Source organism: Arachis ipaensis, chromosome B5, assembly GCF_059453495.1.
Source record: "Arachis ipaensis isolate K30076 ecotype BB chromosome B5, ASM5945349v1, whole genome shotgun sequence".
In the NCBI taxonomy this organism is placed as follows: domain Eukaryota; kingdom Viridiplantae; phylum Streptophyta; class Magnoliopsida; order Fabales; family Fabaceae; genus Arachis; species Arachis ipaensis.
The window spans coordinates 21,479,445-21,505,496 of record NC_142440.1 but is presented as its reverse complement, the minus strand read 5'-3'; the positions used below and the strand labels follow the sequence as shown (position 1 = coordinate 21,505,496).

The window sequence follows — 26,052 nt, the reverse complement described above, 5'->3', positions numbered from 1 at the left end:
TGTTATTTCTTTTTTTTGTATGAAATTTTTGTTGTTGTTTTATATTGCAATTCTATTAATCCTATTAAAAAGACTAAATTAAATAAAAAATAAAAATAAAAATAAAAATAATACTAAAATTATAAATAGTGAAAATTATAGCTAAAAGGATACTAAAGAGGAGTGAGAGTACTAAGAAAAGTACTAAAATTTAAATATTTTTTTATTGATTTAATTATTTTGAATTGTAATTAGATCTTTATATATTTTTTCTTTTTAATTGAGCAGTATAGAAATCCAATTAAAAAGAAATAAAATATAAGGATCTAATTAAAAATTTCATAAAATTACAAGGGCTAACAAAATAATTAAAATTTTTTATCTAAAAATAATTTTAAATAATATAATTCAAACAATATTTAATTTATTACAATTTATTTTGATATAAAAATTGTCAACCATAAACTCTATTAACACTAACTCATTTTTAATTAAAAATAAATTTTATTCAAATTATAATATACTAACCTTAATTCAAACACACAAAAATATTGAAATTATCCAAGAATAATAAATGGCGGTGGATATATTAATTAATTAAGCGTTACATATTTAACTAGACGTTGACTCAGCCATCTAATAAATTTTTTTCAAATGAATCTTATTTGTTGGCTTTTAATTTTGAATTTTTTTATTTATTATTTCAATTTTAATTTTGATACAGAAAATGAAAGCTGCACAAACGGAAAAACCTTTTTGAAGAAAAAATCTTTATTATTTATTAATTTATTTTTAGTTAGTAATTATAATCATTTTTAATAATTTACTTAATAATAATTTTAAAATAGGTTTTTACATATTTTTTTCTTTTTAAGTAAGTAGTATAGAAATACAATTAAAAAAATATAAGAATTTAATTACAAATTTAATGAAATTATAAGAACTAATAAAATAATTAAACTTTTTTTTATTTAAAAATGACTTTGAATAATATAATCCAAATAATATTTAATTTATTACAATCTATTTTAATATAGAAGCCGATATAAAAATCGTCAAACATAAACTCCGTTAACACCAACTCATTTTTAATTAAAAAATAATTTTATTCAAATTACTGTATAATAACTTTAATTCGAACGCACAACAATAATATTAATTAAGTGTTATATATTAATTAAGCGTTGATGGTCTGATAAGTTTTTGTCAAATAAAAATTAAGCATTACATAATATTCATTTTCTGGCATAGATTTTCAATTGTATTCAAGTGGGAAAATAAATGAACATTATTTTCGTGTAAATCTTCAATTATTAAAAGAAAATTGTAAGATATAAAATATGTGTTTGGTTTAGTATTAGGAACTTTAAATTGTATATTAAATTTGTTTTAAAATTTTATTTTTTTGTTTGACTATTTTTTTTATTCTAACCACAAATGTAATTTTATAGTCTAAGATATGTTTATTATCAAAAATTAAAAGTTGTAATTTCTGTGTTTACATTTTCAATTAGACTATTAATTAAATAAATTATTTTTATTTATCAATTTTGTTCTTTAGTATTTGTATCGTAAATTTTATTGGTTTTTTTTAATATTTTTTCTCTGATATTCTCTTGTATATGTTATTATTTTTAGAGTTCTTATTTTTTTTATATATGAGTTTTTTTTACCGCTATTGCTATTTCTTTTTTTTATGGAATTTTTGTTGTTTTATATTGTAATTCTATTAATTTTATTAAAAAGACTAAATTAAATAAAAAATTAAAATAAAAATAATATTAAAATTATAAGTAGTGAACATTATAATTAAAAGAATACTAAAGAGTAGTAAAAGAACTAAAAAAAATACTAAAATTTAAATAATTTTTTATTGATTTAATTATTTTAAATTATAATTAGGTTCTTATATATTTTCTCTTTTTAATTTAACAGTACAGGAGTGCAATTAAAAAAAATATAAGGATTTAATTAAAAATTAATAAAATTATAAAGATTAATAGAATAATTAAAATTCTTTTATTTAAAAATAATTTTGTATAATATAATCCAAATAACATTTAATTTATTACAATTTATTTTGATATAAAAATTATCAACCATAAATTTTATTCAAATTATAATATACTACTTTAATTTGAACACACACAAATATTGGAATTATCTAAGAATAATAAATGGCGGTAGCTATATTAATTAATTAAGTGTTGACTCAATCATCGAATAAATTTTTGTCAAATGAATCTTATTTGTTGGCTTTTAATTTTAAATTTTTGTTTATTTATTATTTCAATTATAAATTTCACATAGAGCATGAAAGCTGCACAAACTGAACAAAGAAAAAAAATCTTTATTATTTATTAGTTTATTTTTAGTTAGTAATTATAATTATTTCTAATTAATTAATTAGTAATAATTTTAAAACAGGTCTTTGTATTTTTTTTCAATTGAATAGTGTAGAAATATAATTAAAAAAAATTATAAAGACCTAATTATAAATTTGATGAAACCATAAGGACAAATAAAATAATTAAAACTTTTTTATCTAAAAATGACTTTGAATAATATAATCTAAATAATATTTAGTTTATTATAATCTATTTTGATATAAAAATAATCAAATATACACTCCGTTAACCAACTCATTTTTAATTAAAAATTAATTTTATTCAAATTAGTGTATACTAACTTCAATCCAAACACACAACAATATTAAAATTAAGGGTGTTCGTGGTACGGTTTGGTTCGGTTTTAAGAAAAAAGTCATCCGATCCGAACGCCTAATTATATGTGCGGTGCAGTTTGGATTGGATGAACTTTTTTTGGAAATCCGATCCGATCCGATTACAAGCGGTTTGGATCGGTTTGGATTTGCGGTTTTTTGAATAAAAAAATTTAATACATATAACAAGTCTCAACATCAAATTTTAAATAACAAACAATGACATAACAAGTCTTAACAATATCTTAAAAAGCCAACGATAACATAACAATAGAAATAAAATTATAGGTTAGTTAAAATAAATAAATAAATAATATTTTGAACATAAAATATTTATTAAATAATAATAATACATGAATAATAGAAAAATGTATAACAAATTAAACATGTTATAAGTATAATTGTAAATATAATAATAAAATAAACCTGAACAAATCCAATCTTAGTGAGAGTACGTACTCTTTAAAAATGCTCTGCTAGGGTTTTTTGTGCTTTGGTAGGGTTCCGTGACTCTGCTAGAGTTTTTTGTGATTCTTAAATTTTTCTTCAATCAGTATAAGTCATAAGCACAAATCATTGTGAGGATCTTCTTTCCTTTGACTCTTCTATCTTCTTCTATACAAATTTTACATGGCAGTAAGGGAGGTACGTGGAACTCAAAATCCTAATTCTCCAGGAGAAGAAGTGGAAGAGATCATGAACCTTGAAGTGGAAGATGTGAGGGAAGGGATTGAAACTTGTGCAAAAAGTTTGATAGGGAGATTAATGGCGGATAAGGAATTTAGTAGTGGTACAATGGATGGTGCTTTTACTGCAATTTGAAATTATCCAGAGGGATTCCGAGTTAAATCACACGGAGAGAATATTTTTCAATTTTTCTTTAATAAAGAAGCTGATGTTATCCGGGTGAAAAGGGGGTCTCCATGGTTGTTCAGACAATTTATGATACATTTAAAACGGTGGAGTCCTAATATGAAGGTGGAAGAAGAGGACTATACAAGAATTCCAGTATGGATTCAAATGTGGGGAATGCCAGAATTTTACAAAACCAGAACAGCAGCGATGAGGATAGGGCAGAGATTGGGGGAGGTAGTGGAGGTGGATTCCTTCTTGATGAGAGGGAAGGAGGATAGAATTATGAAAGTGAGAGTCAACTTAGATGTAACCAGAACTCTTCGACAGTCAATTAAGATATCAAGCCCTGACAAAATTATGTTTGAAATCATGCTGAAGTACGAGAAAATTGGGATTTACTGTGGCTTCTGTGGACACATTAGACATGAAACTAGAAACTGTGCTAATTATTTGGAGATCTCAGAAATAAATCAGGAAGTGGAAGAAAGATGGAATAAGGAGTTAAGGGCATATCAACTTGGCTGGAGAATTGATGAAACTAAGGAGAATGCCTACCCTAATCATAGAAGAAAGGAAGTCAGGTCAATTCACCCAGATAGTAAGCCTACACCAGTGAGTCTATTGAAGAGTTTTTCTCAATTATCACTATCCAACCCAAAATATATTCCTTTCTCTCACAATAACATAGCCCCAAAAGAACACACAAATCCACCACCTATACACAATTCCTATAACACCACAAAGCAGAATCATAACATGGAAAACCTACCACTGCTATCTGGTACTGAAGCTAACCAGAGCCTGGGAGGAATTGGGGGAGAGCTGAATATAGGAGGAATAGGAGGCTTTCAACTGGGAACCAATGATGAAAGTTCAGAAAGGTGCAAGAAGAAACAGAAAATCAAACAGCTAGCAAAAAGGACGGAGGTGAGGGATTCTATTGAACCAATCATTGGAGTAAAAAGGAGCTCTGAGCAAAGAGAAAAGGAGACAGACCATGAAGGAACTGGTTATGCAATTGAGGTTTCTGAAGGGCTACAGGGTGCCATCCCAAAAGCGGCACCCCAAGGGCCATGAAGATGTTCATGTGGAATTGTCGGGGTTTGGGGAAACCCCTGACAGTTCACAACATCAAAGGGATTAAGAATTTCCATTCCCCAGAGGTGTTGTTTTTGTGTGAAACTAAACAACAACCCTCTTATGTTGAAAGACAGTTGAGAAATTGTGGTTATCAGGAAATCTTCACTGTGAATCCTAATGGAACGCCTGGTGGACTAGCGCTTGCATGGAAAGAGGGTGTAAAGGTGGAAGTGGTAAAAGCTGAGGAGTTTTTCATCCTTTTTTCCATAGAGGATCAAGAAAGATAGCTGATTTGGGAAGTCTTTGCAGTACATTTACACAGCTCTGATCACATTCGCAATAACCAATATGAGGTGCTGCTAAATCTTATGGAGAATAGGGGAGAACGGTACTTAATAATTGGTGATTTCAATGCAATTTTGTCTAATCAAGAAAAACAGGGAGGAATGAAAAAATCAACTCAATCAATCTAATCTTTCCAAGACTTTATCAACAGAGGACAATTGATAGATATGGGTTTTAATGGTGATAAGTTTACCTGGTGGAACCGAAGTTGCCAAGATAGTGCTATTCGAGAAAGACTAGACCGAGGACTCCTATCTCCTAAACTAAGAGAGGAGTATCCTTGGGCCAGTGTTACTCACTTAGAAGACACAGGATCAGACCACAGACCACTCTTGATGTGCACTAACCAGACAACACATAAGGGCAAGAGGCGCTTCAGATTTCAAGAGAGATGGTGTGGAATGGCAGAGGTTGATAAAATTGTATCTGAGGCATGGCTGACTTCTTTTCCAGGTTCATCAATGTACCAACTGTTTCAGAAATTAAAGAAGTGCAGACATGAACTGGTTAAATGGCAATCAGCTAGAACAAGTAACTCTAAAAAGAAGATAGACGAGCTGAAAGCACTATTATCAGTGGTCAAGGCAGACCCAACAACAGCAGATAAAAAACAGATTCTATTATTAGAAGATGAACTAGCTGCCGCCCACATTAGTGAGGAACGCTACTGGAAAGAAAAATCAAGAGTGAGCTAGCTAAAATGGGGAGATCAAAATACCAAGTTTTTTCATGCAAAAAATCAGTCCAGAAACAAAAGAAACAAGATATGGAAATTAGAGGTGAAGAGGGGAATTGGTGCACCACACCCGAGGCAATTGGCGACAGGGCACAGAGGTTTTTTGTTGATCTATTTGAAAGCAATATTCCAGAAGATCCCTTTCAATTTTTCACCGAACTTAGAGTCAAAGTTTCTTCTGAAATGAATAGGAGTCTAACTAAACCAGTCTTAGATGATGAAATTAAAAGGACTGCATTTTCCATTAATGCAGAAGCCGCCCCAGGAGACGACGGATTCACTGCAAAATTTTATCAGTTCTATTGGGGCAAGATTAGAGGGGATGTATGCAAGGCTGTGAGAAGTTTTTTTTAGTGGCAGCAGTATTCTAAAGGGATTTAACCACACCCAAATTTGTTTGATACCTAAAGTGACCCAAGCTACTTCTATGAATCAAATTCGACCAATCAGTCTCAGCACAGTCTTCTATAAAATTATCTCAAAAGTTCTAGTTCATCGACTTCAACCTTTTATGAGTATGTTAATAAGCGACAATTAGAGTGCTTTTATTTGGGGAAGACTCATTAGCGACAACATTCTTGTGGCTCATGAATGCATGCATTTTCTAAAGAATAAAACCCATGGGGGAAACGACATGGCGATAAAGGTTGATATGAGTAAGGCATATGATAGGGTGGAATGGAGTTTTGTGTGGTTTATTATAAAGAAGTTGGGTTTTTGCTCAAAATGGATTGAATGGATGAAGGCTTGTGTCTCTACTATATCCTATTCTGTTATTGTGGATGGTACACCAACTGATTTTTTCAAACCAAGTAGGGGTCTCAGACAAGGAGACCCCCTCTCACCATATCTATTTCTTTTCTGCACAGAGGGTCTATCCTATCTGCTCCACAAAGGAGAACAGAATAACCTCTTTCAAGGACTGCGATTGAACAGTAGATGTCCGACTATTCATCATCTCCTATTTGCCGACGATTCACTCTTATTTTGTAAAGCTACCCAATACAACTGCTCTAATTTATCCCAAATTCTCCAACTATATGGCAGACTAAGTGGACAACAAATTAATTTCTCCAAGTCTGCTGTGTTTTTCCAGCAAAAACACCCTTTTACCCATCAGAACTGAACTAGCGGCATCTTTGGAAGTCCCAAATATTGGGACGCAGGATAAATATTTGGGGCTACCCTCTATAGTACACAGATCCAAAAAAGAAACATTTGCTTTTATAAAAGAGAAGGTGGCGAAGAAGCTCTCGCATTGGAAGAAATCATTTCTATCTGCTAGTGGAAGGGAGGTGTTGATCAAAGTAGTGGGTTCAGCTATATCAATTTATACTCTGGGTTGTTTCAAACTCTCAGATACCCTCTTGGATGAACTGCACCGAATGATGATGCAATTTTGGTGGAGACAGAAACAGAATAAAAAGAAAATACAATGAATCAGTTGGGACACTATGACCAGAGAAAAGAATTTCGAGGGTATGGAGTTTAAGGACCTAAAGGCATTCAATCTAGTCATGTTAGCTAAACAAGGATGGAGGCTGATGACTAAACCACATTCTCTTTTCTACAAAATCTTCAAGAATAAGTACTTCAGATATATATCCTATCTAGAAGCCAAACCAGGAAATCGACCATCCTGGGCTTGGCAGAGTCTTTTGGAAGGAAGGAAAATTTTGGAGAAAGGAGTTAAGTGCAAAGTTTCAATTCAGGGATCTGTCAGAATCAGAGAAGACCCATGGTTTGGGGACCAACCACCATTTCGCATTGCAGTTAATGAATGCAGAGATGAATCGCTTACCTGGGTTAGACAGCTAATCACAGCCGAGGGAGAATAGAATCAACAACTCCTTATGGAAGCCTTTCCACTAGACACAGCTAAGCAAATTCAACAAATTCCTATCACAGAAGAGGAAGACTCGATTATATGGTGCAATAACAACTCAAGAGAGTACTCGGTAAAATCTGGGTATAGTATAGCATACCAATTCTTTCACCCTCCAGTGAATTCACTCCATCCCCGATATGCAGACTCAGAAATGTCGAAGACCTTATGGAAAATGAGAGTAACACCAAAGGTCAAATTATTTGCTTGGAGATTAGCCCATGAAAGCATTGCAGTTAAAGCAAAATTGAACGAGAAAGTATCACATGTTAGCAGCCTTTGTCCCCGCTGTCAATCGGCGCCGGAGACACCGATGCATGCCGTTGTCTTCTGCCCAGAAGTTCTTCAAATTTGGAACAGCTTCCTAGTAGCTAGCACTATTCCCCGCGACCCTAACCTAAAAGCTTGGGATTAGTGGAGTCAATTCATGGAAGTTGAGAAATCCAAACCCAATTTCAGAATCAAAAGTGCTCAGGTGGCTTACCTTCTATGGCAGATTTGGTTGGCACGGAACGCTTTAGTCTTTGAGGACCAGCCACAGAAACCTGGAAAAATTCTGTCTCAGGCAATATTGTTGGAGGAGGAATATCGGCGACATCATTTTCTTAGACCACCTTCTTTATGAACAGTAGTAACTAGCACTTTGGAACTTCTTTCTTTCTTTCTTAATTGTTTTCTTTCTCTCCTTTACCCATTAGATAATTTTTATTTAACATCTTGATTGAAAAATTTTTTTGTCTTGACATAATGTACTCCAAGAGAACATAATGTACTCCAAGTATAAAGTTCTTTTATGCAATAAAAAATATATCTTTGAAAAAAAATATAATAATAAAATAATAATATTATAGCACATTGTGCGGTTTGGATTGGAATGGATCGGTTATGAAAAATAGATCCGAAATCCGATCCAATTCAGCGGTTTGCAAAAAATAGAATTCAATCAAATCCGAATTAGTACGGTTTTAATCGGTTTTCGATTTGGATTGGATTGGATGAGCGGTTTAATTTAGATCGGTTTGAATTTGAACACCCCTAATTAAAATTATACAGCAATAATAAATGGCGATGGATATATTAATTAATTAAGTGTTATATATTAATTAAGCGATCCAACCGGTCTAAAAATTAAGCGTTGACTCAGCCATTTAATAAATTTTTTTTTCAAATGAATCTTATTTGTTGACTTTTAATTTTGATTTTTTTATTTATTATTTCAATTTTAAATTTGATATAGAGAATGAAAAAAATCTTCTGGAAAAATTTTTTTTATTATTTATTAGTTTATTTTTAGTTAATAATTATAATAATTTATAATTATTTAAAAAATATTTTTATATATAAATATATTGTGATGAATTTTTGTACACATATAACATTTTTTTATTACTAATTAAATAATTAAAAATGATTAAGATTATTGACTAAAAATAAATAATAATTAATAATTTTTTATTAACATTTTAGAAATTATTAACTTTTTATATTATTACTAAGTAAATAATTAAAAATTATTATGATTACTAATTAAAAATAAACTAATAAATAAAAAAGAATTTTTTTTCTTAAGAGAGTTGTTTCTATTTCTCCGATTGTCTAGCTTTCCTTCCCTATATCAAATTCAAAATTAAAATAATTAATAAAAAATAAAATTTAAAAATAAAAATTAGTCTACTTTATATTATTTTTATTTTTAGATAAATTAAATAAAAAAATTTTAAGTACACAAAAATCCAGCTTCATATGTAGTCAACTAATCAAGTGTTTTATATATCCATCTTTTTTTTTATTTTCTCTGTATTTAGTGGGAGATTAGATGGACATCCTTTTCTCGTATAAATTTTTAATTATCAAAAGAAAATAATAAGATATATATAATATATTTAGTTTAGTATTAATAACTTTATATCGTATATTTAGTTTGTTTTAAAGTTTTATTTTTTTGTTTGATTATTCTTTTTATTTCAAAAGCAAACGTGATTCTATAGTTTAGTGTATGTTTATTATTAAAAATAAAAAATTATAATTTTTATGTTCACTTTTTCAATTAGACTATTAATTAAAGAAATTTATTTTTTATTTATCAATTTTTTTATTATTTGTATCATAAATTTTATTACTTTTTTTTGTAATATTTTTTTAATATTCTCTCATACATGTTATTATTTTTAGAATTTTTATTATTTATTGTTTATATGAGCTTTTTTTACTGCTATTATTATTTCTTTTTGTATGGAGTTTTTTTTGTTATTTAATATTGTAATTCTATTAATCTCGTTAGAAAGACTAAATTAATCCTCGTACTTATTTAGAGGTTGCGGGTTAGTAGGAATGGAATTAAAAAGAAAAAAATTATAAAGATCTAATTGCAAATTTGATAAAACTATAAGGACTAATAGAATAATTAAATCTTTTTTTATCAAAAAATAATTTTAAATAATATAATCTAAATAATATTTAGTTTATTACAATCTATTCTGATATAAAAATTATTAAACATACACTCTGTTAATCCCAACTCATTTTTAATTAAAAAATAATTTTATTCAAATAACTTTACAGTGTATACTAACCTTAACCCGAACACACAAAAATATTGAAATTATCCAACAATAATAAATGGCGGTGTGTTGTGATAAGGATGAGAGATGGATGTCCATTAATGATATGGGCGGCAGAAGTTTTCAAGAAAGAGATTTGAGATTAATATGAAGACCAACTTTTAATAAAGGTTGAATTTGTACAACTATAAATAAGATTTGATAGCCTTACGATGTACAATATACAAGCAATAAAACAAAAATCAATTCTTTCTCTTTCTTTATTGAATACTTCTTTCTCTCTTTATTTATATATATATATATATATATATATATATCTTTTAGTAGATACATATATGAATTATTATTGAACTAAGTATATTAATACTAGATTCTTCGATTTATACATCTTTATTTTATATTTAGTATATCTTTTATTTATTTTACAACACGTTATCAGCACGAGACTCTGATCAAATTTTTAGGAAGACTCAGGTAACAAATTTTTATTATATCGAAACTCTCTCATCTTGAATTCAATGCTCTTGATATATCTGGAAACAATTATTTATAATGAATATTAGATGCTGAAATCCATCTTGATTCAATGGATCTTGGAGATACCATTAAGGCTAAAAATAATGCATCCCAAAAGAATAAAGCCAAAGCCGTGATTTTCCTTCATCGTCATCTTGATGAAGGATTAAAAAATGAATATCTCACATTAAAAGATCCTGCAGATCTTTGGAAAGACCTTGAAGAAAGGTATAATCATAAAAAAACGGTGATACTTCCTCAAGCCTGATATGAATGGACGCACTTGCGTCTACAGAATTTTAAATTTATAAATGAATATAATTCGGCAATGTTTTCGAATCACCTCACGAATGAAATTGCGTGGGGAAAAGATATCTGATAATGATATGTTAGAGAAAACTTTCTCAGCCTTCCATGCCTCGAATGTGCTCCTGCAGCAGCAGTAACGAGAAAAATGACTTAAAAAATATTCTGAGTTAATTTCTTGCCTTCTTGTTATTGAACGCAACAATGAGTTGTTCTTAAAAAATCATGAAGCGCGCCCAACTGGCGCCGCCCCATTTCCTGAAGTAAATGCGGCAAATTACCCCAGAAGAGGTAAATGGCAAGGTTTTAATAACAAGAAAAATTATGAAAGGAAAATGAATTATGTTCAAAAGAGAGGATCTCACCAGAAGTGGGATAAAGAAAGAAATATTGGACAAAATAAATCAATAGAGGATAAGTGTTTCCGTTGTGGTGGAAAGGGCCATTGGTTACGTACCTGTCGTACCCCAAGGCACCTAGTCTATCTTTACCAGACATCTTTGAAAAAGGATGACAAAGGAAAGGAAACAAATTTTGTTTCAAATGATGCTGAAAATTTCACCACTTATTATGATGTATCCGATTTCTTTGAGGATCCTGAAGGAAATATTGGTCATTTGATCAATGATGGAATAGTTTAATGTGTGAAATTGTTAAGTATCCATGTAAATAAATAATGTAAAGAACTTATTGTTAAGTTTTATTTTATATATATTTAAGTTTTAAAAATGATGTATATAAATAATGAAATATTAATGTTTATACTTATTAATCATTAAATAATAATAGTGATAATGATGAAATTTTAGTATATGATATTATTTTTATGTACAGTGTTTCTTAGAAAAATAATTTCGATCAAGTATTCAATTTAACTATGCATACTACTCATTTTATTATTATATGTCTTTGAAGAGAATATCAAGGATATATAATGAAGATGTATGCTTTGTGGATAGTGCAAGTTCGCACACTATTCTCAAAAATGATATATATTTTACCCATCTGGTGCCAAAAAAATAATGTGTTAATACTATTATTGGCTCAGGCAATGTGATAGAAGGTTCCGGAAGAGCTACAATTTTGTTTCCTGAAGGAACAAAATTTATAATAAATAATACGCTATTATCTACCAAGTCTCTGAGGAACTTGTTGAGTTTCAAAGATATTTGCCGAAATGGATATCATATTGAAACAATGAATAAGGGAAATCATGAGTATTTATGTATTACAACTCATGATTTAAATAAAAAGGTTATATTAGAAAAGTTACCATCACTTTCATCTGGGTTGTATTATACCAAAATTAGTGCAATTGAATCACATGCCATTGTAAACCAGAAGTTTACTAACCCAAATGAATTCATAACTTGGCATGATAGATTGGGTCATCCGAGAACAACCATGATGAGGAGAATTATTGAAAACTCCCATGGACATTCACTAAAGAACCAGAAGATTCTTAAAACTAGTGAATTTTGTTGTGCTGCGTGTTCTCAAAGGAAGTTAATTTTAAGGCCATCACCAGTAAAGATTGGATTTGAGTCCCTTGAATTCCTAGAAAGGATTCAAGGTGACATATGTGGACCTATTCATCCACCATATGGATCTTTTAGATATTTTATGGTCCTGATAGACACATCTTCGATATGGTCACATGTGTGCTTATTGTCTTCTTACAACCTGGCATTTGCGAGATTACTGGCTCAAATTATTCAATTAAAAGCACAATTTCCAGAAAATCCAATTAAAGCAATTCGTCTTGATAATGCTGGTGAATTTACTTCCCAAGCTTTTGATGCTTATTGTATGGCTAATGGAATAAGTGTTGAACATCCAGTAGCTTATGTTCACATACAAAATGGGTTAGCAGAATCACTTATTAAACGCCTCCAATTAATTGCTAGCCCCTTACTTATGAGAACAAATCTCCCAACTCAGTTTGGGGCATGCTATTTTACATGCCGCAACACTTATTTGTTTGAGGCCAACGAGTTACCATCAGTTCTCTCCTATGCAATTAGCATTTGGCCAGTAGTCAAATGTTTCCCATTTAAGAATATTTGGGTGTGCGATATATGTTCCCATTGCACCACCTAATCACACCAAAATAGGATCCCAAAAAAAAATTGGAGATATATGCTGGATATGATTCTCCCTCTATTGTGAGGTATCTTGAGATACAAACTGGAAATGTATTTAAAGCTCGATTTACGGATCGTCATTTTGATGAATCAAAATTTCCAACATTAGGGGGAGAGAATAAGTTTTATGAAAAGGAACTTAATTGGAATGCATCATCGTTGATGCATTTAGATCCTCGATCAGGGTAATGTGAACTAGAAGTTCAAAAGATTATACATTTTCAAAGAATAGGAAATGAATTGTCTGATGCATTTTTCGATACAAAAAGGATAACCAAATCTTATATACCAGCAGAAAATGTCCCAATTCGAATTGATGTCCCAATTGGACAAATTGCCACCGAAGCAAATACACGCCAGAAGTGTGGCAGGCCTGTCGGTTCCAAAGAAAAAAAATCCTCGAAAGCGAAAAGAGGTAAATACTATTCCTGTTGGAAAAGACATATTAGAGACACCTATAATTGTCCAAAATTCTGATATAATTTTAACGCCAGAAGACGTTCAGGTACTTGAAAATTGTGAAAATGACGAAATCTCGATAAATTATGTCTTTACAGGAGAGAAATGGGACCGAAATAAGACAATTGTCAATGAAATATTTGCATATAATGTGGCATTAAATATCATGCATGAAAATAAGGATCTTGAGCCAAGATCAGTTGAAGAATGTCGACAAAGAAATGATTGGCCAAAATGGAAAGAAGCCATGAAGGCTGAATTAGACTCACTTGCAAAACGTGAAGTCTTTAGACCTGTAGTCCGTACACCAGAAGATGTAAAACTTGTTGGATACCGATGGGTATTTGTGAGAAACGAAATGAGAAAAATGAAGTTGTGCACTACAAAGCCCGACTTGTGGCACAAGGTTTTTCACAAAGGCCCGGTATAGATTATAAAGAAACGTATTCCCCTGTAGTGGATGCGATCACATTGCGTTATTTGGTCAATTTATCTGCATATCATAAACTGCATATGCATTTAATGGATGTGGTAACAGCCTATTTATACGGCTCATTAGATCGGGATATCTATATGAAAGTCCCTAAAGGACTAAAGATATCTAAACCATCCAATGAATATTCGCAAGGATTATACTCAGTCAAATTGCAAAGATCTTTATATGGTCTAAAGCAATCTGGACAAATATGGTATAATAGTCTTACTGAGTATCTGGCCAAAAATGGATTCAAGAATGATGATATCTGCCCGTGTATTTTTGTAAAGAAATCTGCATCTGGATTCATTATAATTGCTGTGTACGTTGATGATTTAAATATCATTGGAACTCCTGAAGAGATTCCAACAATTATAAAAACTCTAAAAGAAGAGTTTGAGATTAAAGATCTTGGAAAGACTAAATTTTGTCTCGGCTTGCAGATCGAGCATACAAAAAATGGGATCTTTATTCATCAAACAACATACACAGAAAAGATTTTAAAGAGATTTTATATGGATAAGTCTCATCCATTAAGTACTCCAATAATTGTAAAGAAGAAAATGAAGATATCCTTGGTCCTGAAGTACCATATCTTAGTGCCATTAGAGCACTAATGTATCTTGCTAATAATACACGACCCGATATATCATTTGCTGTGAACCTACTAGCAAGGTATAGCTCCTCCCCAACCAGAAGACATTGGGGGTGGAATCAAACAAATCTTTCGATATCTTCATGGAACGGTGGATATGAGATTGTTTTATCCATATGGGTACAAGTCACAATTAGTTGGCTATGCAGATGCTGAATACTTGTCTGATCCACACAAAGGAAGATCTCAAACATGATACCTGTTCACATATGGTGGTACAGCTATATCATGGAGGTCCACAAAATAGACGATTGCGGCAACATCCTCTAATCACGATGAAATACTAGCGATACATGAAGCTAGTCGCGAGTGTTTTTGGCTGAGGAGTTTGATCCAATATATTCTGTCATCATGTGGACTGATTGATCAGAAGATAGCTCCAACTGTCCTGTTTGAAGATAATACATCATGCATTGCTCAACTTAAGGGTGGATACATCAAAGGTGATAGAACAAAGCCTATTTCTCCCAAATTCTTCTTCACTCATGATCTTCAGAATCAAGGAACAATTGATGTCTAACAAATCCACTCAAGTGATAATCTGGCAGATTCATTTACAAAGTCACTCCCAAAATCCTCTTTTGAAAGATTGGTACATGAGATTGGGATGCGTCGATTTCGAGACATTAAATGATGTCGGCAATAGAGGGAGACTGTATTCTTTTTCCCTTGGTCAGGTTTTTTCCTATTGGGTTTTTCTTGACAAGGTTTTTAATGAGGCAGTCCCCATCACTAAAGGATTTGTACTCTTTTTCCTTCACTAAGGTTTTTTTTCTCATTGAATTTTTCTTTAGTAGGGTCTTAACAAGGCAATAATCCTAAATGGTCATCCAAGGAGGAGTGTTGTGATAAGGATGAGAGATGGATGCCCATTAATGATATGGGCGGCTGAAGTTTTGAAAAAGAGATTTGAGATTAATATAAAGACCAACCTTTAATAAAGGTTGAATTTGTACAGTTATAAATAAGACTTCATAGCCTTACGTACAATATACAAACAATAAAACAAAAATCAATTCTCTCTCTTTCTTTATTGAATACTTCTTTTTCTCTTTATATATATATATTACGACATATAATATTAGTAAATATATATATGAAATATTATTGAGTTAATTATATTAATACTAGAGTCTTTTATTTATATATCTTTATTTTATATTTAATATATCTTTTATTTATTTTACAACACAGTGGACATATTAATTAATTGAGCGTTATATATTAATTAAGCGTTAGTTCGAATGATCTGATAAGTTTTTGTCAAATAAATCTTATTTGTTGGGTTTTAATTTTAATTTTTTTTTTGTTGATCGTTTCAATTTTAAATTTGATACAGCGAATGAAAGCTGCACAAATGGAGAAACAACTTTTTCGAAAAATTTTTTATTATTTTATTTTTAGTTAGTAATCATAATAATTTCTAATTATTTAAAAATTATTTTTGTACATAAATACATTGAAATGATTTTTTTACACAAATAATACTTTTTATTATTAATTAAATAATTAAAAAATTATTAAGATTACTAACTAAAAATAAATAATAAAAAAAATTATTAACATTTTAAAAATTATTAATTTTTTGTATTATTACTAATTAAAGAATTAGAAATTATTATGATTACTAACTAAAAATAAACTAATGAATAATAATTTTTTTCCTCAAAAAAAAGTTGTTTCTCCATTTGTCTAGCTTTTATTTCTTATGTCAAATTTAAAATTAAAACAATCAATTAAAAAAATTTAAAATTAAAATTCAACAAATAAATTTTATTTGACAAAAATTTAGCAGATTCTTTAAGTTAACACTTAATTAATATATAACACTTAATTAATTAATATACCCACAGCCATTTATTCTTGTTGGATAATCCATCATTTTTTAAATAACTAGAAATTATTATAATTACTAACTAAAAATAAACTAACAAAGAATAAAGAAATTTTTTCTCGAAACAGTTGTTTCTCCGTCAGTTTAGCTTTTATTCCTGTATCAATTTTAAAATTGAAACAATCAACAAAAAAAATAATTTAAAATTAAAATCTAATAAATAAACTTCATCTGACAAAAAAAAACTTATCATATAGTTTGAGTCAAAGCTTAATTAATTAATATGCCCAGCCTCATCTATTATTGTTGAATAATCCAATATTTTTGTGTGTACTCGAATTAAAGTTAGTATACTGTACAGTCATTTGAATAAAATTTATTTTTAATCAAAAATGAGTTAGTATTAATGAAGTTTATGTTTGATAATTTTTATATTAAAATAGATTATAATAAATTAAATGTTATTTGGATTATATTTTTTAAAATTACTCTTTAGATAAAAAAAATTTAATTATTCTATTAGTCTTTATAATTTCATCAAATTTATAATTAAATTTTTATATATATATATTTTAATTGCATTCCTATACTACTCAATCAAAAAGAAAAAAAATATAAAAACTTAATTGTAATTTTGGTAAAACTATAAAAACTACCAGAATAATTAAACTAATAAAAATTTATTTCAATTTTAATATTTTTTAGTACTTTCAGTACTCTTTAGTATTCTTTTAATTATAATTTTTACTATTTATAATTTTAATATTACTTTTATTTTAATTTAATCTTTCTAATGAGATTAATAGAATTACAATATGAAGGTGTTCGGTAGGTCGGGTACCGGACGGTTCGGGTTGGTATCCTGGTTGAAGAGGGGGGAGATCTCGCCTGGTCGTACGTCACCGGGTTGGGGTAGGCGATGTCCCGAGCACTTCGCGTGAGGAGGGGAGTGTCACCTGCAAAGACACGTCGATGCTCTAGTCAGTGATATGTACAGGCGAAAAAGGGGTATGTGGGATGTAACGTACTTGGGGGAAGGGCTTACCTTCCCCATATATACCATGTCAGAGATGGGCCCATCAAGGACAGGCCCACCCTCCTTGGTGCCTCCTTCTCACAGCTAAAGCGTAGCTGGCAGGGACACGTGTCCGGGTCGGCGACTGAGCGTCTCGCTCCCGACCGTCCGGGTCGGGTGGTGCTCGGGTCAGGCCGTAACAGTGCCCCCAACGCGTCAGCAATGATCGTGAAGGTGTTTGGTGGCGTGTTATCTCTTATTCCGTGTGTTGTCGCCAGGTCGGCCGCCCATGGAGGGGACGTGCCTCTTGCGCGCGTGACTGTTTGTTGCTGAGGTGACCGTTTGTCGCCTCGTTCCTCGCGCGGAGCATTAAATGCTCATAATGGGTTGGAAAATCCTGTGCGCAAAGACCATTTTGCCCCTAGGCCTTTCGCGCTTCCTGAGTGGCAGTTTTAAACAGTTTTGCATTTGTTTTCCTTTCCCACTCTTGCTTCTCCTATTTTCTTCTTCTTCACTCCCAAATATTCCAAAGCCTCGTTCTAGCATCCTTGTGCATCTCTCTTTTCTTCCAAGTTTTCGCAACCAATTCAGGTAATCATTGATCCCTTCTCTTTTCTGCTTCAAGGCTCTCTTGTCTTTACTGTTGGTTTTTCTGTACGTTTACTATTTGTGCTTGCTTCTTGTATTTGCTGTTTGTTTGATTCGTATGATAGATAGTTTTAGTGTTAAATAGGTGCGTTAGGGGGTTACCATTCCACGATGTCCACTTTCTTGACTTGGATTGCGCCTTAGCCATACTTGATTTTAGTTTTTGGGTAGGTTGAGTATAGTTTCTGGGTTTTTCTGAGCTCCCAGCCTGTCAGACTAACCGAGTGGTAACCCCACTGTAGGTATGCCTCGCGTCGTCTCACGAGCTTCCACCTCCACCGTGGGCTATGACCCATACGCCTGGGTTGTTTCCGACTTAAAGGACTCTCCAAACCAGATGGCCGAGGAGGAGCTGACGGAGTTCCGACAAGGCGAGTATCTGTGCGGAGGGACAGACGAGGGGGCTAATTATGATGTTTTCGTCCCTGCTCCCAGCGAGCGGTTATACGAAATTAATTTCCACTCCCCCCGGGTTGCCGACTGAATCTGGTTTTATAAGGCCATGTTCACCCAGGTGGGAGTTTGTATCCCGTTTTCCTCTTTTTAAATGGCGCTTCTTAATCGGATATCCGTTGCGCCGTCACAGCTGCACCCCAACAGCTGGGCTTCTATCCGTTGTTTTGAGATGGTATGCGAGTATCTGGAGCTGCCGGTGTCTGTTGATGTTTTTCTCTTTTTCTTCAACCTTACAAATCCTTCCAAGGAGGGGAAAGTGAGGAAGGGGTTCATGTCCTTCCGATCTGCCCAGGGTCAGAGGATCTTTGGCTTGTTCGAGGACTCATATCATGTGTTCAAGGATAAGTATTTTAAGGTGCGTCCAGTTAAGGGTCGCCACCCCTTTTGGTTGTCGTTGGAGGGGGAACGGCTTATCCCGACGTACTGGAGTTTTGGGGCTGGGTCTAACACCTTTATTACTGTGACGTATAAGGGGATGTCTGCCGCAGACAAGAGAATTACCGACGTGTTGTGGGCTATTTTTGGGAAGAACCATGTGAACCCCCACCTGCTCATGGGTGAGCGGGAGGTCGCTAGGAATTATATTTGTGAGCTGCTTTGCCTTGTGTTTTTTGCATTGTGATCGCTTTTATTTGGTTTTGCCGGCTTCACGACTAACACGTTTGTTTGTCCGTTGCAGTGGAGATGTCGGCTTCGGTGACGGGGCTTGAGGGTTTGTATAAGACCTTCCTGGAGGAGAGTGATGAGGAGAAGGCCGACGAGAAGGTTGACAAGAAACCGGAAAACCCTCCAGAGGAGAAAAAAGATCAATCAGTGCCTTCACCTCGTGACACCGAGATGTCCGACAAAAACTTTGCCGGGCCGCATGCTTCCCCAGTTCTCGAGGAGACGGCCGGCATCGGTCATTCGTCCTCCTCCCGACAAGAGGATTCTGACTTGAAACTTATCCCCACTCCCAAGAGGCAGAGGGCGTCTTCCAGCCCTGAGGGGACTCTCACTGTGATGGAGAGGAAATTTGATGCTGGAGCTTTCATCGACTCCCAATTGATCCCCGGCATGGAAGATCACTTCCTTGGTACCGAGTTGGCGGGACAGGCGAGGTGGATGTATCGCACGCTGCTCCGTGGAGCTGTGATAGCTCGGAAGGCCGAGTTCGAGTTGTCGGAGATGCAGTCACTGCGAAGAAAGCTCGAATCTGCTGCCACGGCCAACAATGAATTCAAAGTTCAAGTCGAATTGCTTCAGGAGCAGCTGTCCGAGGCGGGGGAAAGGCTCAAGGCTGCTGAGGAGAAAGCTGTGTCTGCCGAGGAGAAGATGAAAGCCTCCGATGAGACCGTGTCCCGTTTAACCGAGGGCGAGATGACTCTGGAGAGCCAGCTGAATGCCGTGCAAGGTCAGGTAGTGGCCTTGAAGAAAGAGCGTGACGAGGCCGTCTCATTGGCTAAGGCTGTTCAGGCCGAGGTTGAAGAGCTTAAGAAGAAACACAAGGCGACTAGAGAGCAGGGAAAGAATGCGATCTTCATGACTGAGGAGGCCCTTAAGGCCCAGGTGAAGATCGTAGCTCCCGACTTCGACACATCAGCGATTGGAGTTTTCAAGACGATCAAGGATGGAAAGGTCGTTGACATGCCGAAGAAATGAGCTCTTGTGCCTTGTGTTTTTGTATGGATTTGTGGTTTTTGTTGTAGAACTTGTTCATATTGTAGAATTTTATATTGTTATACTTTAAAAGTCGCTTGGTCGGCTTATCGTTACCGTCGTCTTTGCCTCTGGTATTGTTTTTAATTTGTCGTGTTACCGTTTTGTTGGTGTGAGCTTTGCGCTCGTGTTTGTTTACCGTTGTATTGGTAGTTTGTCGGAGCCAGGTCGTGGCCTTTTATTATCGCTGTAGCCATTTGTAATGGCTTTGGTTTAGGTGGCTCCCGGGGTAATCAGTCCTGGGGTGCCGTATTGTGGTTCCGTTTAATGCGTCGTGGAACTTGTTGTCGTGTGATGTTTAAGTAGGAAAAAGAATAATAGAAATAAAATTGGTAGAAAAGACAAGTAAAGATTAACCGTTAATTAAGCAAGTCTGTTACCATAGTAGATACAAAGGTAAGCGATTAAGCTCATTACATCGCCCGGTCGGCATGCTTGATCTAGGGGTAAAACCTTCTCAGGTTGCCCGCATTTCAAGTTCTCGGGACCTCTCTTCCATCGAGCTTCTCCAATTTGAAAGAACCCTTGCCAATCACTTCTTTGACCCTGTAGGGGCCTTCCCAGTTCGCCGCCAGTTTGCCTTCTCCCTGGGCCGGTAAGCCGATGTCATTGCACCGTAGGACAAGGTCGTTCTCTTCGAATTCCCTCTTGAGCACTTTGGTGTTGTAGTTCAGGGCCATTCTTTGCTTTAGTGCTACTTCTGACAGGTGGGCCTTCTCCCTGGTCTCATCCACTAGGTCCTTTTCTACAGCTTCTTCCACCCCCTTGAGAAGTAACCGTGGACTTGGCTTGCCGATCTCTATAGGTATCATTGCGTCTACCACGTATGTCAGGCGGAAGGGGGTTTCTCCCGTGGCGGACTGCTCGGTTGTACGGTAGGATCAAAGGATAGAGGCGAGCTCATCAACCCATGCTCCTTTCTTGTTGTCTAGCCGTTTCTTGAGGTCCAGTAAGATGACCTTATTTGCAGACTCGACTTGTCCGTTTGTCTGGGGTGCTCTACTGAAGAGAATTTCTGTTTGATGCCCAAGCCGGCGAGGAACTCCACGAATTTCTTATCGGTGAACTGCGTTCCGTTGTCTGAGATGACGACTTTCGGGATGCCGAACCGAGTTATCACCTGCCTCCACATGAATTTTCTACAATTGGATGAGGAGATAGTGGCCAGTGGCTCGGCCTCTATCCATTTGGTGTAATAGTTGACGGCGACTATGAGGTATTTGACTTGCCCTGGGCCAACCGGAAAAGGTCCCAAGATGTCGATTCCCCACTGTGCGAAGGGTCGGGAGGCCGTCATCAGGCTCAGTTCGGTGGCTGGTGCTTTGTGAAAATTAGCGTTCTCTTGGCACTTCACGCATTTTTTCACGAACTCCTTGGAGTCTTTCATCATTGACGGCCAGTAGTATCTAGCTCGGATGAGCTTCCTTGCTAGGGCTTTGCCCCCGATGTGGTGACCACAGCACCCCTCGTGGACTTCTCTGAGCACGTAGTCCGTCTGGTCGGGGTGTAGGCACTTTAGCAGAGGTTGGCTAAGCCCTTTTTTGAATAGTTGGCCCTGTATCACCGTGTATTTGGCAGCCTCCCTTCTTAACGCTTTGGCTTCCTTCTCGCCTCCAAGAAGTTTGTCGTTTTGCAAGAAATCGGTGATGGGGTCCATCCAAGAGGGGCTCATCTTGGTCAGGTGGAGGGCAAACGCTGGCTCTTTCGTGATACCCTGGATGAGGGAGCGGTTACTGGTTCCAGGTTTTGTGCTCGCTAGCTTGGACAGGAGGTCTGCCCGTGTGTTCCTCTCCCTTGGAACGTGTTGGATCGTGACCTCCTCAAACTGTTTGCTTAGTTCTTTAACCTTCTCTAAGTACTTCTGTAATAGCGAATCCCTAGCTTGGTAGCTTCCATTCACTTGCGACGTGACGATCTGCGAGTCGCTGCATACTTCTAGCCTCGTAGCCCCGACTTCCCGGGCTAAAATCATACTGCCTAGGAGGGCTTCGTACTCCGCTTGGTTGTTCGACACTGGGAACTCAAACTTGACCGATTGTTCGTAAATGACCCCGGTTGGACTTTCTAAGATGATCCCGGCGCCCCCGGACGTCTGGTTGGAGACTCCGTCAACATGGAGCTTCCACTGTGTGCCCGTGTCCTCGGTTGGGTCTCTGGTTACTTCCACCAGGAAGTCTGCCATTGCTTGAGCCTTGATTGCATGTCGAGGCTCGTACCTTAAATCATATTGGGACAGCTCGATGGCCCAGGTCATCATCCTTCCCGCTAGGTCGGATTTTTAGAGCACTTGACGAATTTCCTGATCCGTTCTTACGACAACTTGGTGACCTTGGAAGTATTTCTGTAGCCTGCGGGAAGAGGTTAGGAGCGCTAGTGCCAGTTTCTCCAACTTGCTGTACCTAAGTTCTACTCCTTGTAGTGCCTTACTCACAAAGTAAATTGGTTGTTGGGCTTTTGCTTCTTCCCGCACCAAGACCGCTGCGAGCGCTTCCTCCGTTACTGCCAGGTACAGGTAGAGCGGTTCCCCGACCACAGGTTTCCTGAGCATGGGTGGTGTTGCGAGTATCTTTTTGAAATGGTTGAACGCTTCCTCGCATGCCGGGGTCCATTCAAATGCTATTCCCTTTCTCATTAGGTTGAAGAAAGGTAGGGCCTTTGCAGCCGACGCCCCGAGGAAGCGAGATAGCGTGGTGAGCCTTCCCGCAGTCTCTGGACGTCTTTGACGCAGCCCTGGCTCTTCATTTGGAGTATTGCTTGGCATTTTTCAGGATTGGCTTCCACCCCCCTTTGGGTTATCATGAATCCTAGGAACTTCCCAGCCTCCATGGCAAAGGCGCACTTGAGAGAGTTGAGCCTCATGCCGTGTTGTCGGAGAGCCGCGAATACGCTTTCCAGGTCACTTAGAAGGTCTTCGGGTCGGGTGGTCTTGGCCAGGATGTTGTCCACGTAGACTTTCACCGTTTTGCCAATGATGTCGCCGAATATCTTGTTCATCAACCTTTGGTATGTGGCCCCTGCGTTCTTCAGGCCGAAAGGCATTACCTTGTAGCAGTAGATTCCCCCTGGCGTTATGAATGCCATTTTTTCTTCGTCTGGCCGGTGCATCGGTATCTGATTGTAACCGGAATAAGCATCCATAAAGCTCAGATACCGGTACCCCGCCGCTGGGTCGACGACTGCGTCATTGTTGGGTAGGGGGTAGCAATCCTTGGGACATGCTTTGTTGAGATCGGAGTAATCCACGCACATCCTCCACTTCCCACTATGCTTTCTTACCAAGACTACGTTTGAAAGCCAGGTCGAGTAGTCAAGTTACCGGATGAATCCTGCTTTGAGGAGGCTGGCCGTCTGCTTGGCCACCTTTTCTGCTCTTTCCTGTGACATCTTCCTCCTCCTCTGAGCCACCGGTCTGGCTTCTGGCTTGACGGCCAAATGGTGCGACATGAGTTGGGGGTCTATTCCCGGCATGTCGGCCGGTGTCCAGGCAAATAGGTTGCCATTGGTCCTAATCAGTTCGATTAAAGGTTCTTTCAGCTCGTGAGGGAGGTTTCTGTTCACGAAGGTGAACTTTTCCTCCGTGTCGCCGACTCAAAACTTTTCTAGGCTCCCTTCTGGTTCGTGTCTCAGCTTGTCGCTGACTCTGGCATCCAAGTCAGCGAGGAATACTCCTGATACTTCTTTGGATTTCTTTCTTAACGAGAGACTGGCGTTGTCGCAAGCGACTGCCGTTTCCAGATCTCCTCTTATAGACCTTACTGATCCTTCTTCAGTTATGAACTTCATTATCAGCATCCTCGTACTGATGACCGCCCCTAGGTCGTTGATGGTCTTCCTCCCTAGGATGATGTTGTAGGCCGTGAAGTCTCGTAGGATCACGAACTCTGCCATTACCGTTCTTCTCTCTTGGCGTTGTCCCACGGAGGTCGGCAGGGAGATTATCCCGTCCGACTTGATAAAGTGGTCGCCGAGCCCTACAACACCGTGCTGGTGAGTCTTTAAGTTGGCGTCCTTTAAACCCAAGGCGTCGAACACATTGCGGAACATGTGGTTCGAATCTGCCCCTGTATCAACAAGGATCCACTTGACGAGGCCGGTTCCCACTCTGGCCGTAATGACCATGGGAGGGCTTTCCGCGACCTCGTCGAACCATTGGTCGTCCGAGCCAAATGAAATGGATGGAAGCTTCTTGTGGCTTCGCGCAGAGGATGTGAAAACCGCCAGGACTTTGGCGTCTTTCTTATGTGCCGACTTGGACCTGGGCGCCACGTTTCTCGCCGTTACCACGTTCACTATGGTAAGGCCGTGGTCGTGGTCCTCTGGCACTTGGCGTCGCTTTGCTGCCCGGGTCTTGTCTTCGCCTTCGTGATCTCGGTTCCGTCTCCTCGGCTCCCTAATGAGGTGGGAGAATTCGGATAACTTTCCGTCCCTGATCGCTTGCTCCAGTGCGTCCTTCAGGGCGAAGCAATCTTGTGTCTTGTGCCCGTAGCCCTTGTAGTAATCACAGTAGAGGTTCATATTCCCTCCTGTTCGTTCCTTCAGAGGTCGGGGCTTCGACAAGATCCCCTTCTCGGCTATTTGTTAGTAGACTTCCATAATAGGCGCGGTGAGGGGGTGTAATTGGTGAACTTCCTGACACGAGAAAACAGCCTGGGAGTTTTACTCGGACCGCCGTCCCTGGCGTGTTCTTTTTGTCTTTCACCGCTCCCGTGATGCCGGGCTTGATTGTAAGTGGGTTTCCGTTTGTTGACAGCCACGACCTGACTGACTTCTTCATCGTTAATGTACTCCCTGGCTACACATTGGTTCTCCTGCATTGTCCACACTGGCTTTGTGGTGAGGTATTTTCTGAAGTCCTCATTTAGGAGTCTGTTCGTCAGGCACAAACTTGCGACCGAATCCGTCAGCCCGTTAATCTCCAAGCACTCATCGTTGAATCGGTCTAGATATTTTTTGGTCGGCTCGTCGGATCTCTGGGTCACTCCAAGTAGATTGATTGGGTGCTTTGCCTTTGTGATTCTGGTTGTGAATTGGGCTAGGAAGGCGCGGCTGATGTCCGAGAACCTGGTCACCGAGCCCTGCGGGAGGTTATTGAACCACCGTATTGCAGGTCCCGCTAAGGTGACCGGGAAAGTTCGGCACCTTACCTCGTCTCCCACTCCCTCCAGGTTCATTCTGGCTTCGAAAGCCGTAAGGTGTTCCTGTGGGTCTTGGGTTCCGTCGTACCTCATGTCCATTGGCTTGTCAAAGTGTTTTGGCAGCCGGACCTCGAGGATGGAACGATGGAATGGGGTCGCACCCATTATCACTAGTCTTCGCGTTCTGATTGTTCTTCCCTCGTCATCCTCCCGACGGGCATCCTCACGGTTTCGCTCCATGGTACGCCTATCGTACCTGGCGTATATGAGGGGGTCGTGACGTCTTTTAACGCGTCCTTCCTCCCTGTCGTTCTCAGCCTCAGAGACTGGGCTAGCTGTTCGTCGGGAGCAGCTTCTTGAGACAGAGCGGGAGTGGCTTGATTCGGGAGTTTGTTGACGATGTTCCCGGTCTGCCAGCCGGCGCTCTAGGTCTTGCATTCTGTGGCGTAATTCTTGCATTATTCTGGCGCTGTTGTCGCCAGTTCTCCCAAAGGGTCGCCTTTCGGGAGATCGAGTAGTTTGTCGCAGAGGGGAATTCGTGCGTGGCC

At 36.9% G+C, this 26,052-nt stretch overlaps 2 protein-coding genes across 2 annotated transcripts; one reads left to right on the top strand and one right to left on the bottom strand.

Moving 5' to 3' along the window:
• Nucleotides 1-5,148: 5,148 nt before the first annotated feature.
• On the top strand, nucleotides 5,149-5,676 carry LOC107640341 (uncharacterized). The gene has a single exon (XM_016343866.1). The coding sequence runs from the start codon at nucleotides 5,149-5,151 to the stop codon at nucleotides 5,674-5,676; it is 528 nt and encodes a 175-aa protein (XP_016199352.1).
• Nucleotides 5,677-23,957: 18,281 nt separating this feature from the next.
• On the bottom strand, nucleotides 23,958-24,884 carry LOC107640340 (uncharacterized). Its single transcript, XM_016343865.1, has one exon. The coding sequence runs from the start codon at nucleotides 24,882-24,884 to the stop codon at nucleotides 23,958-23,960; it is 927 nt and encodes a 308-aa protein (XP_016199351.1).
• Nucleotides 24,885-26,052: the final 1,168 nt, after the last annotated feature.

What these genes read in the sequence shown, in the direction of transcription:
- LOC107640341 (XM_016343866.1), top strand. Translation starts at nt 5,149, where the DNA reads ATGGGTTTTAATGGTGATAAGTTTACCTGGTGGAACCGAAGTTGCCAA.
- LOC107640340 (XM_016343865.1), bottom strand. Translation starts at nt 24,884, where the DNA reads ATGAACCTCTACTGTGATTACTACAAGGGCTACGGGCACAAGACACAA.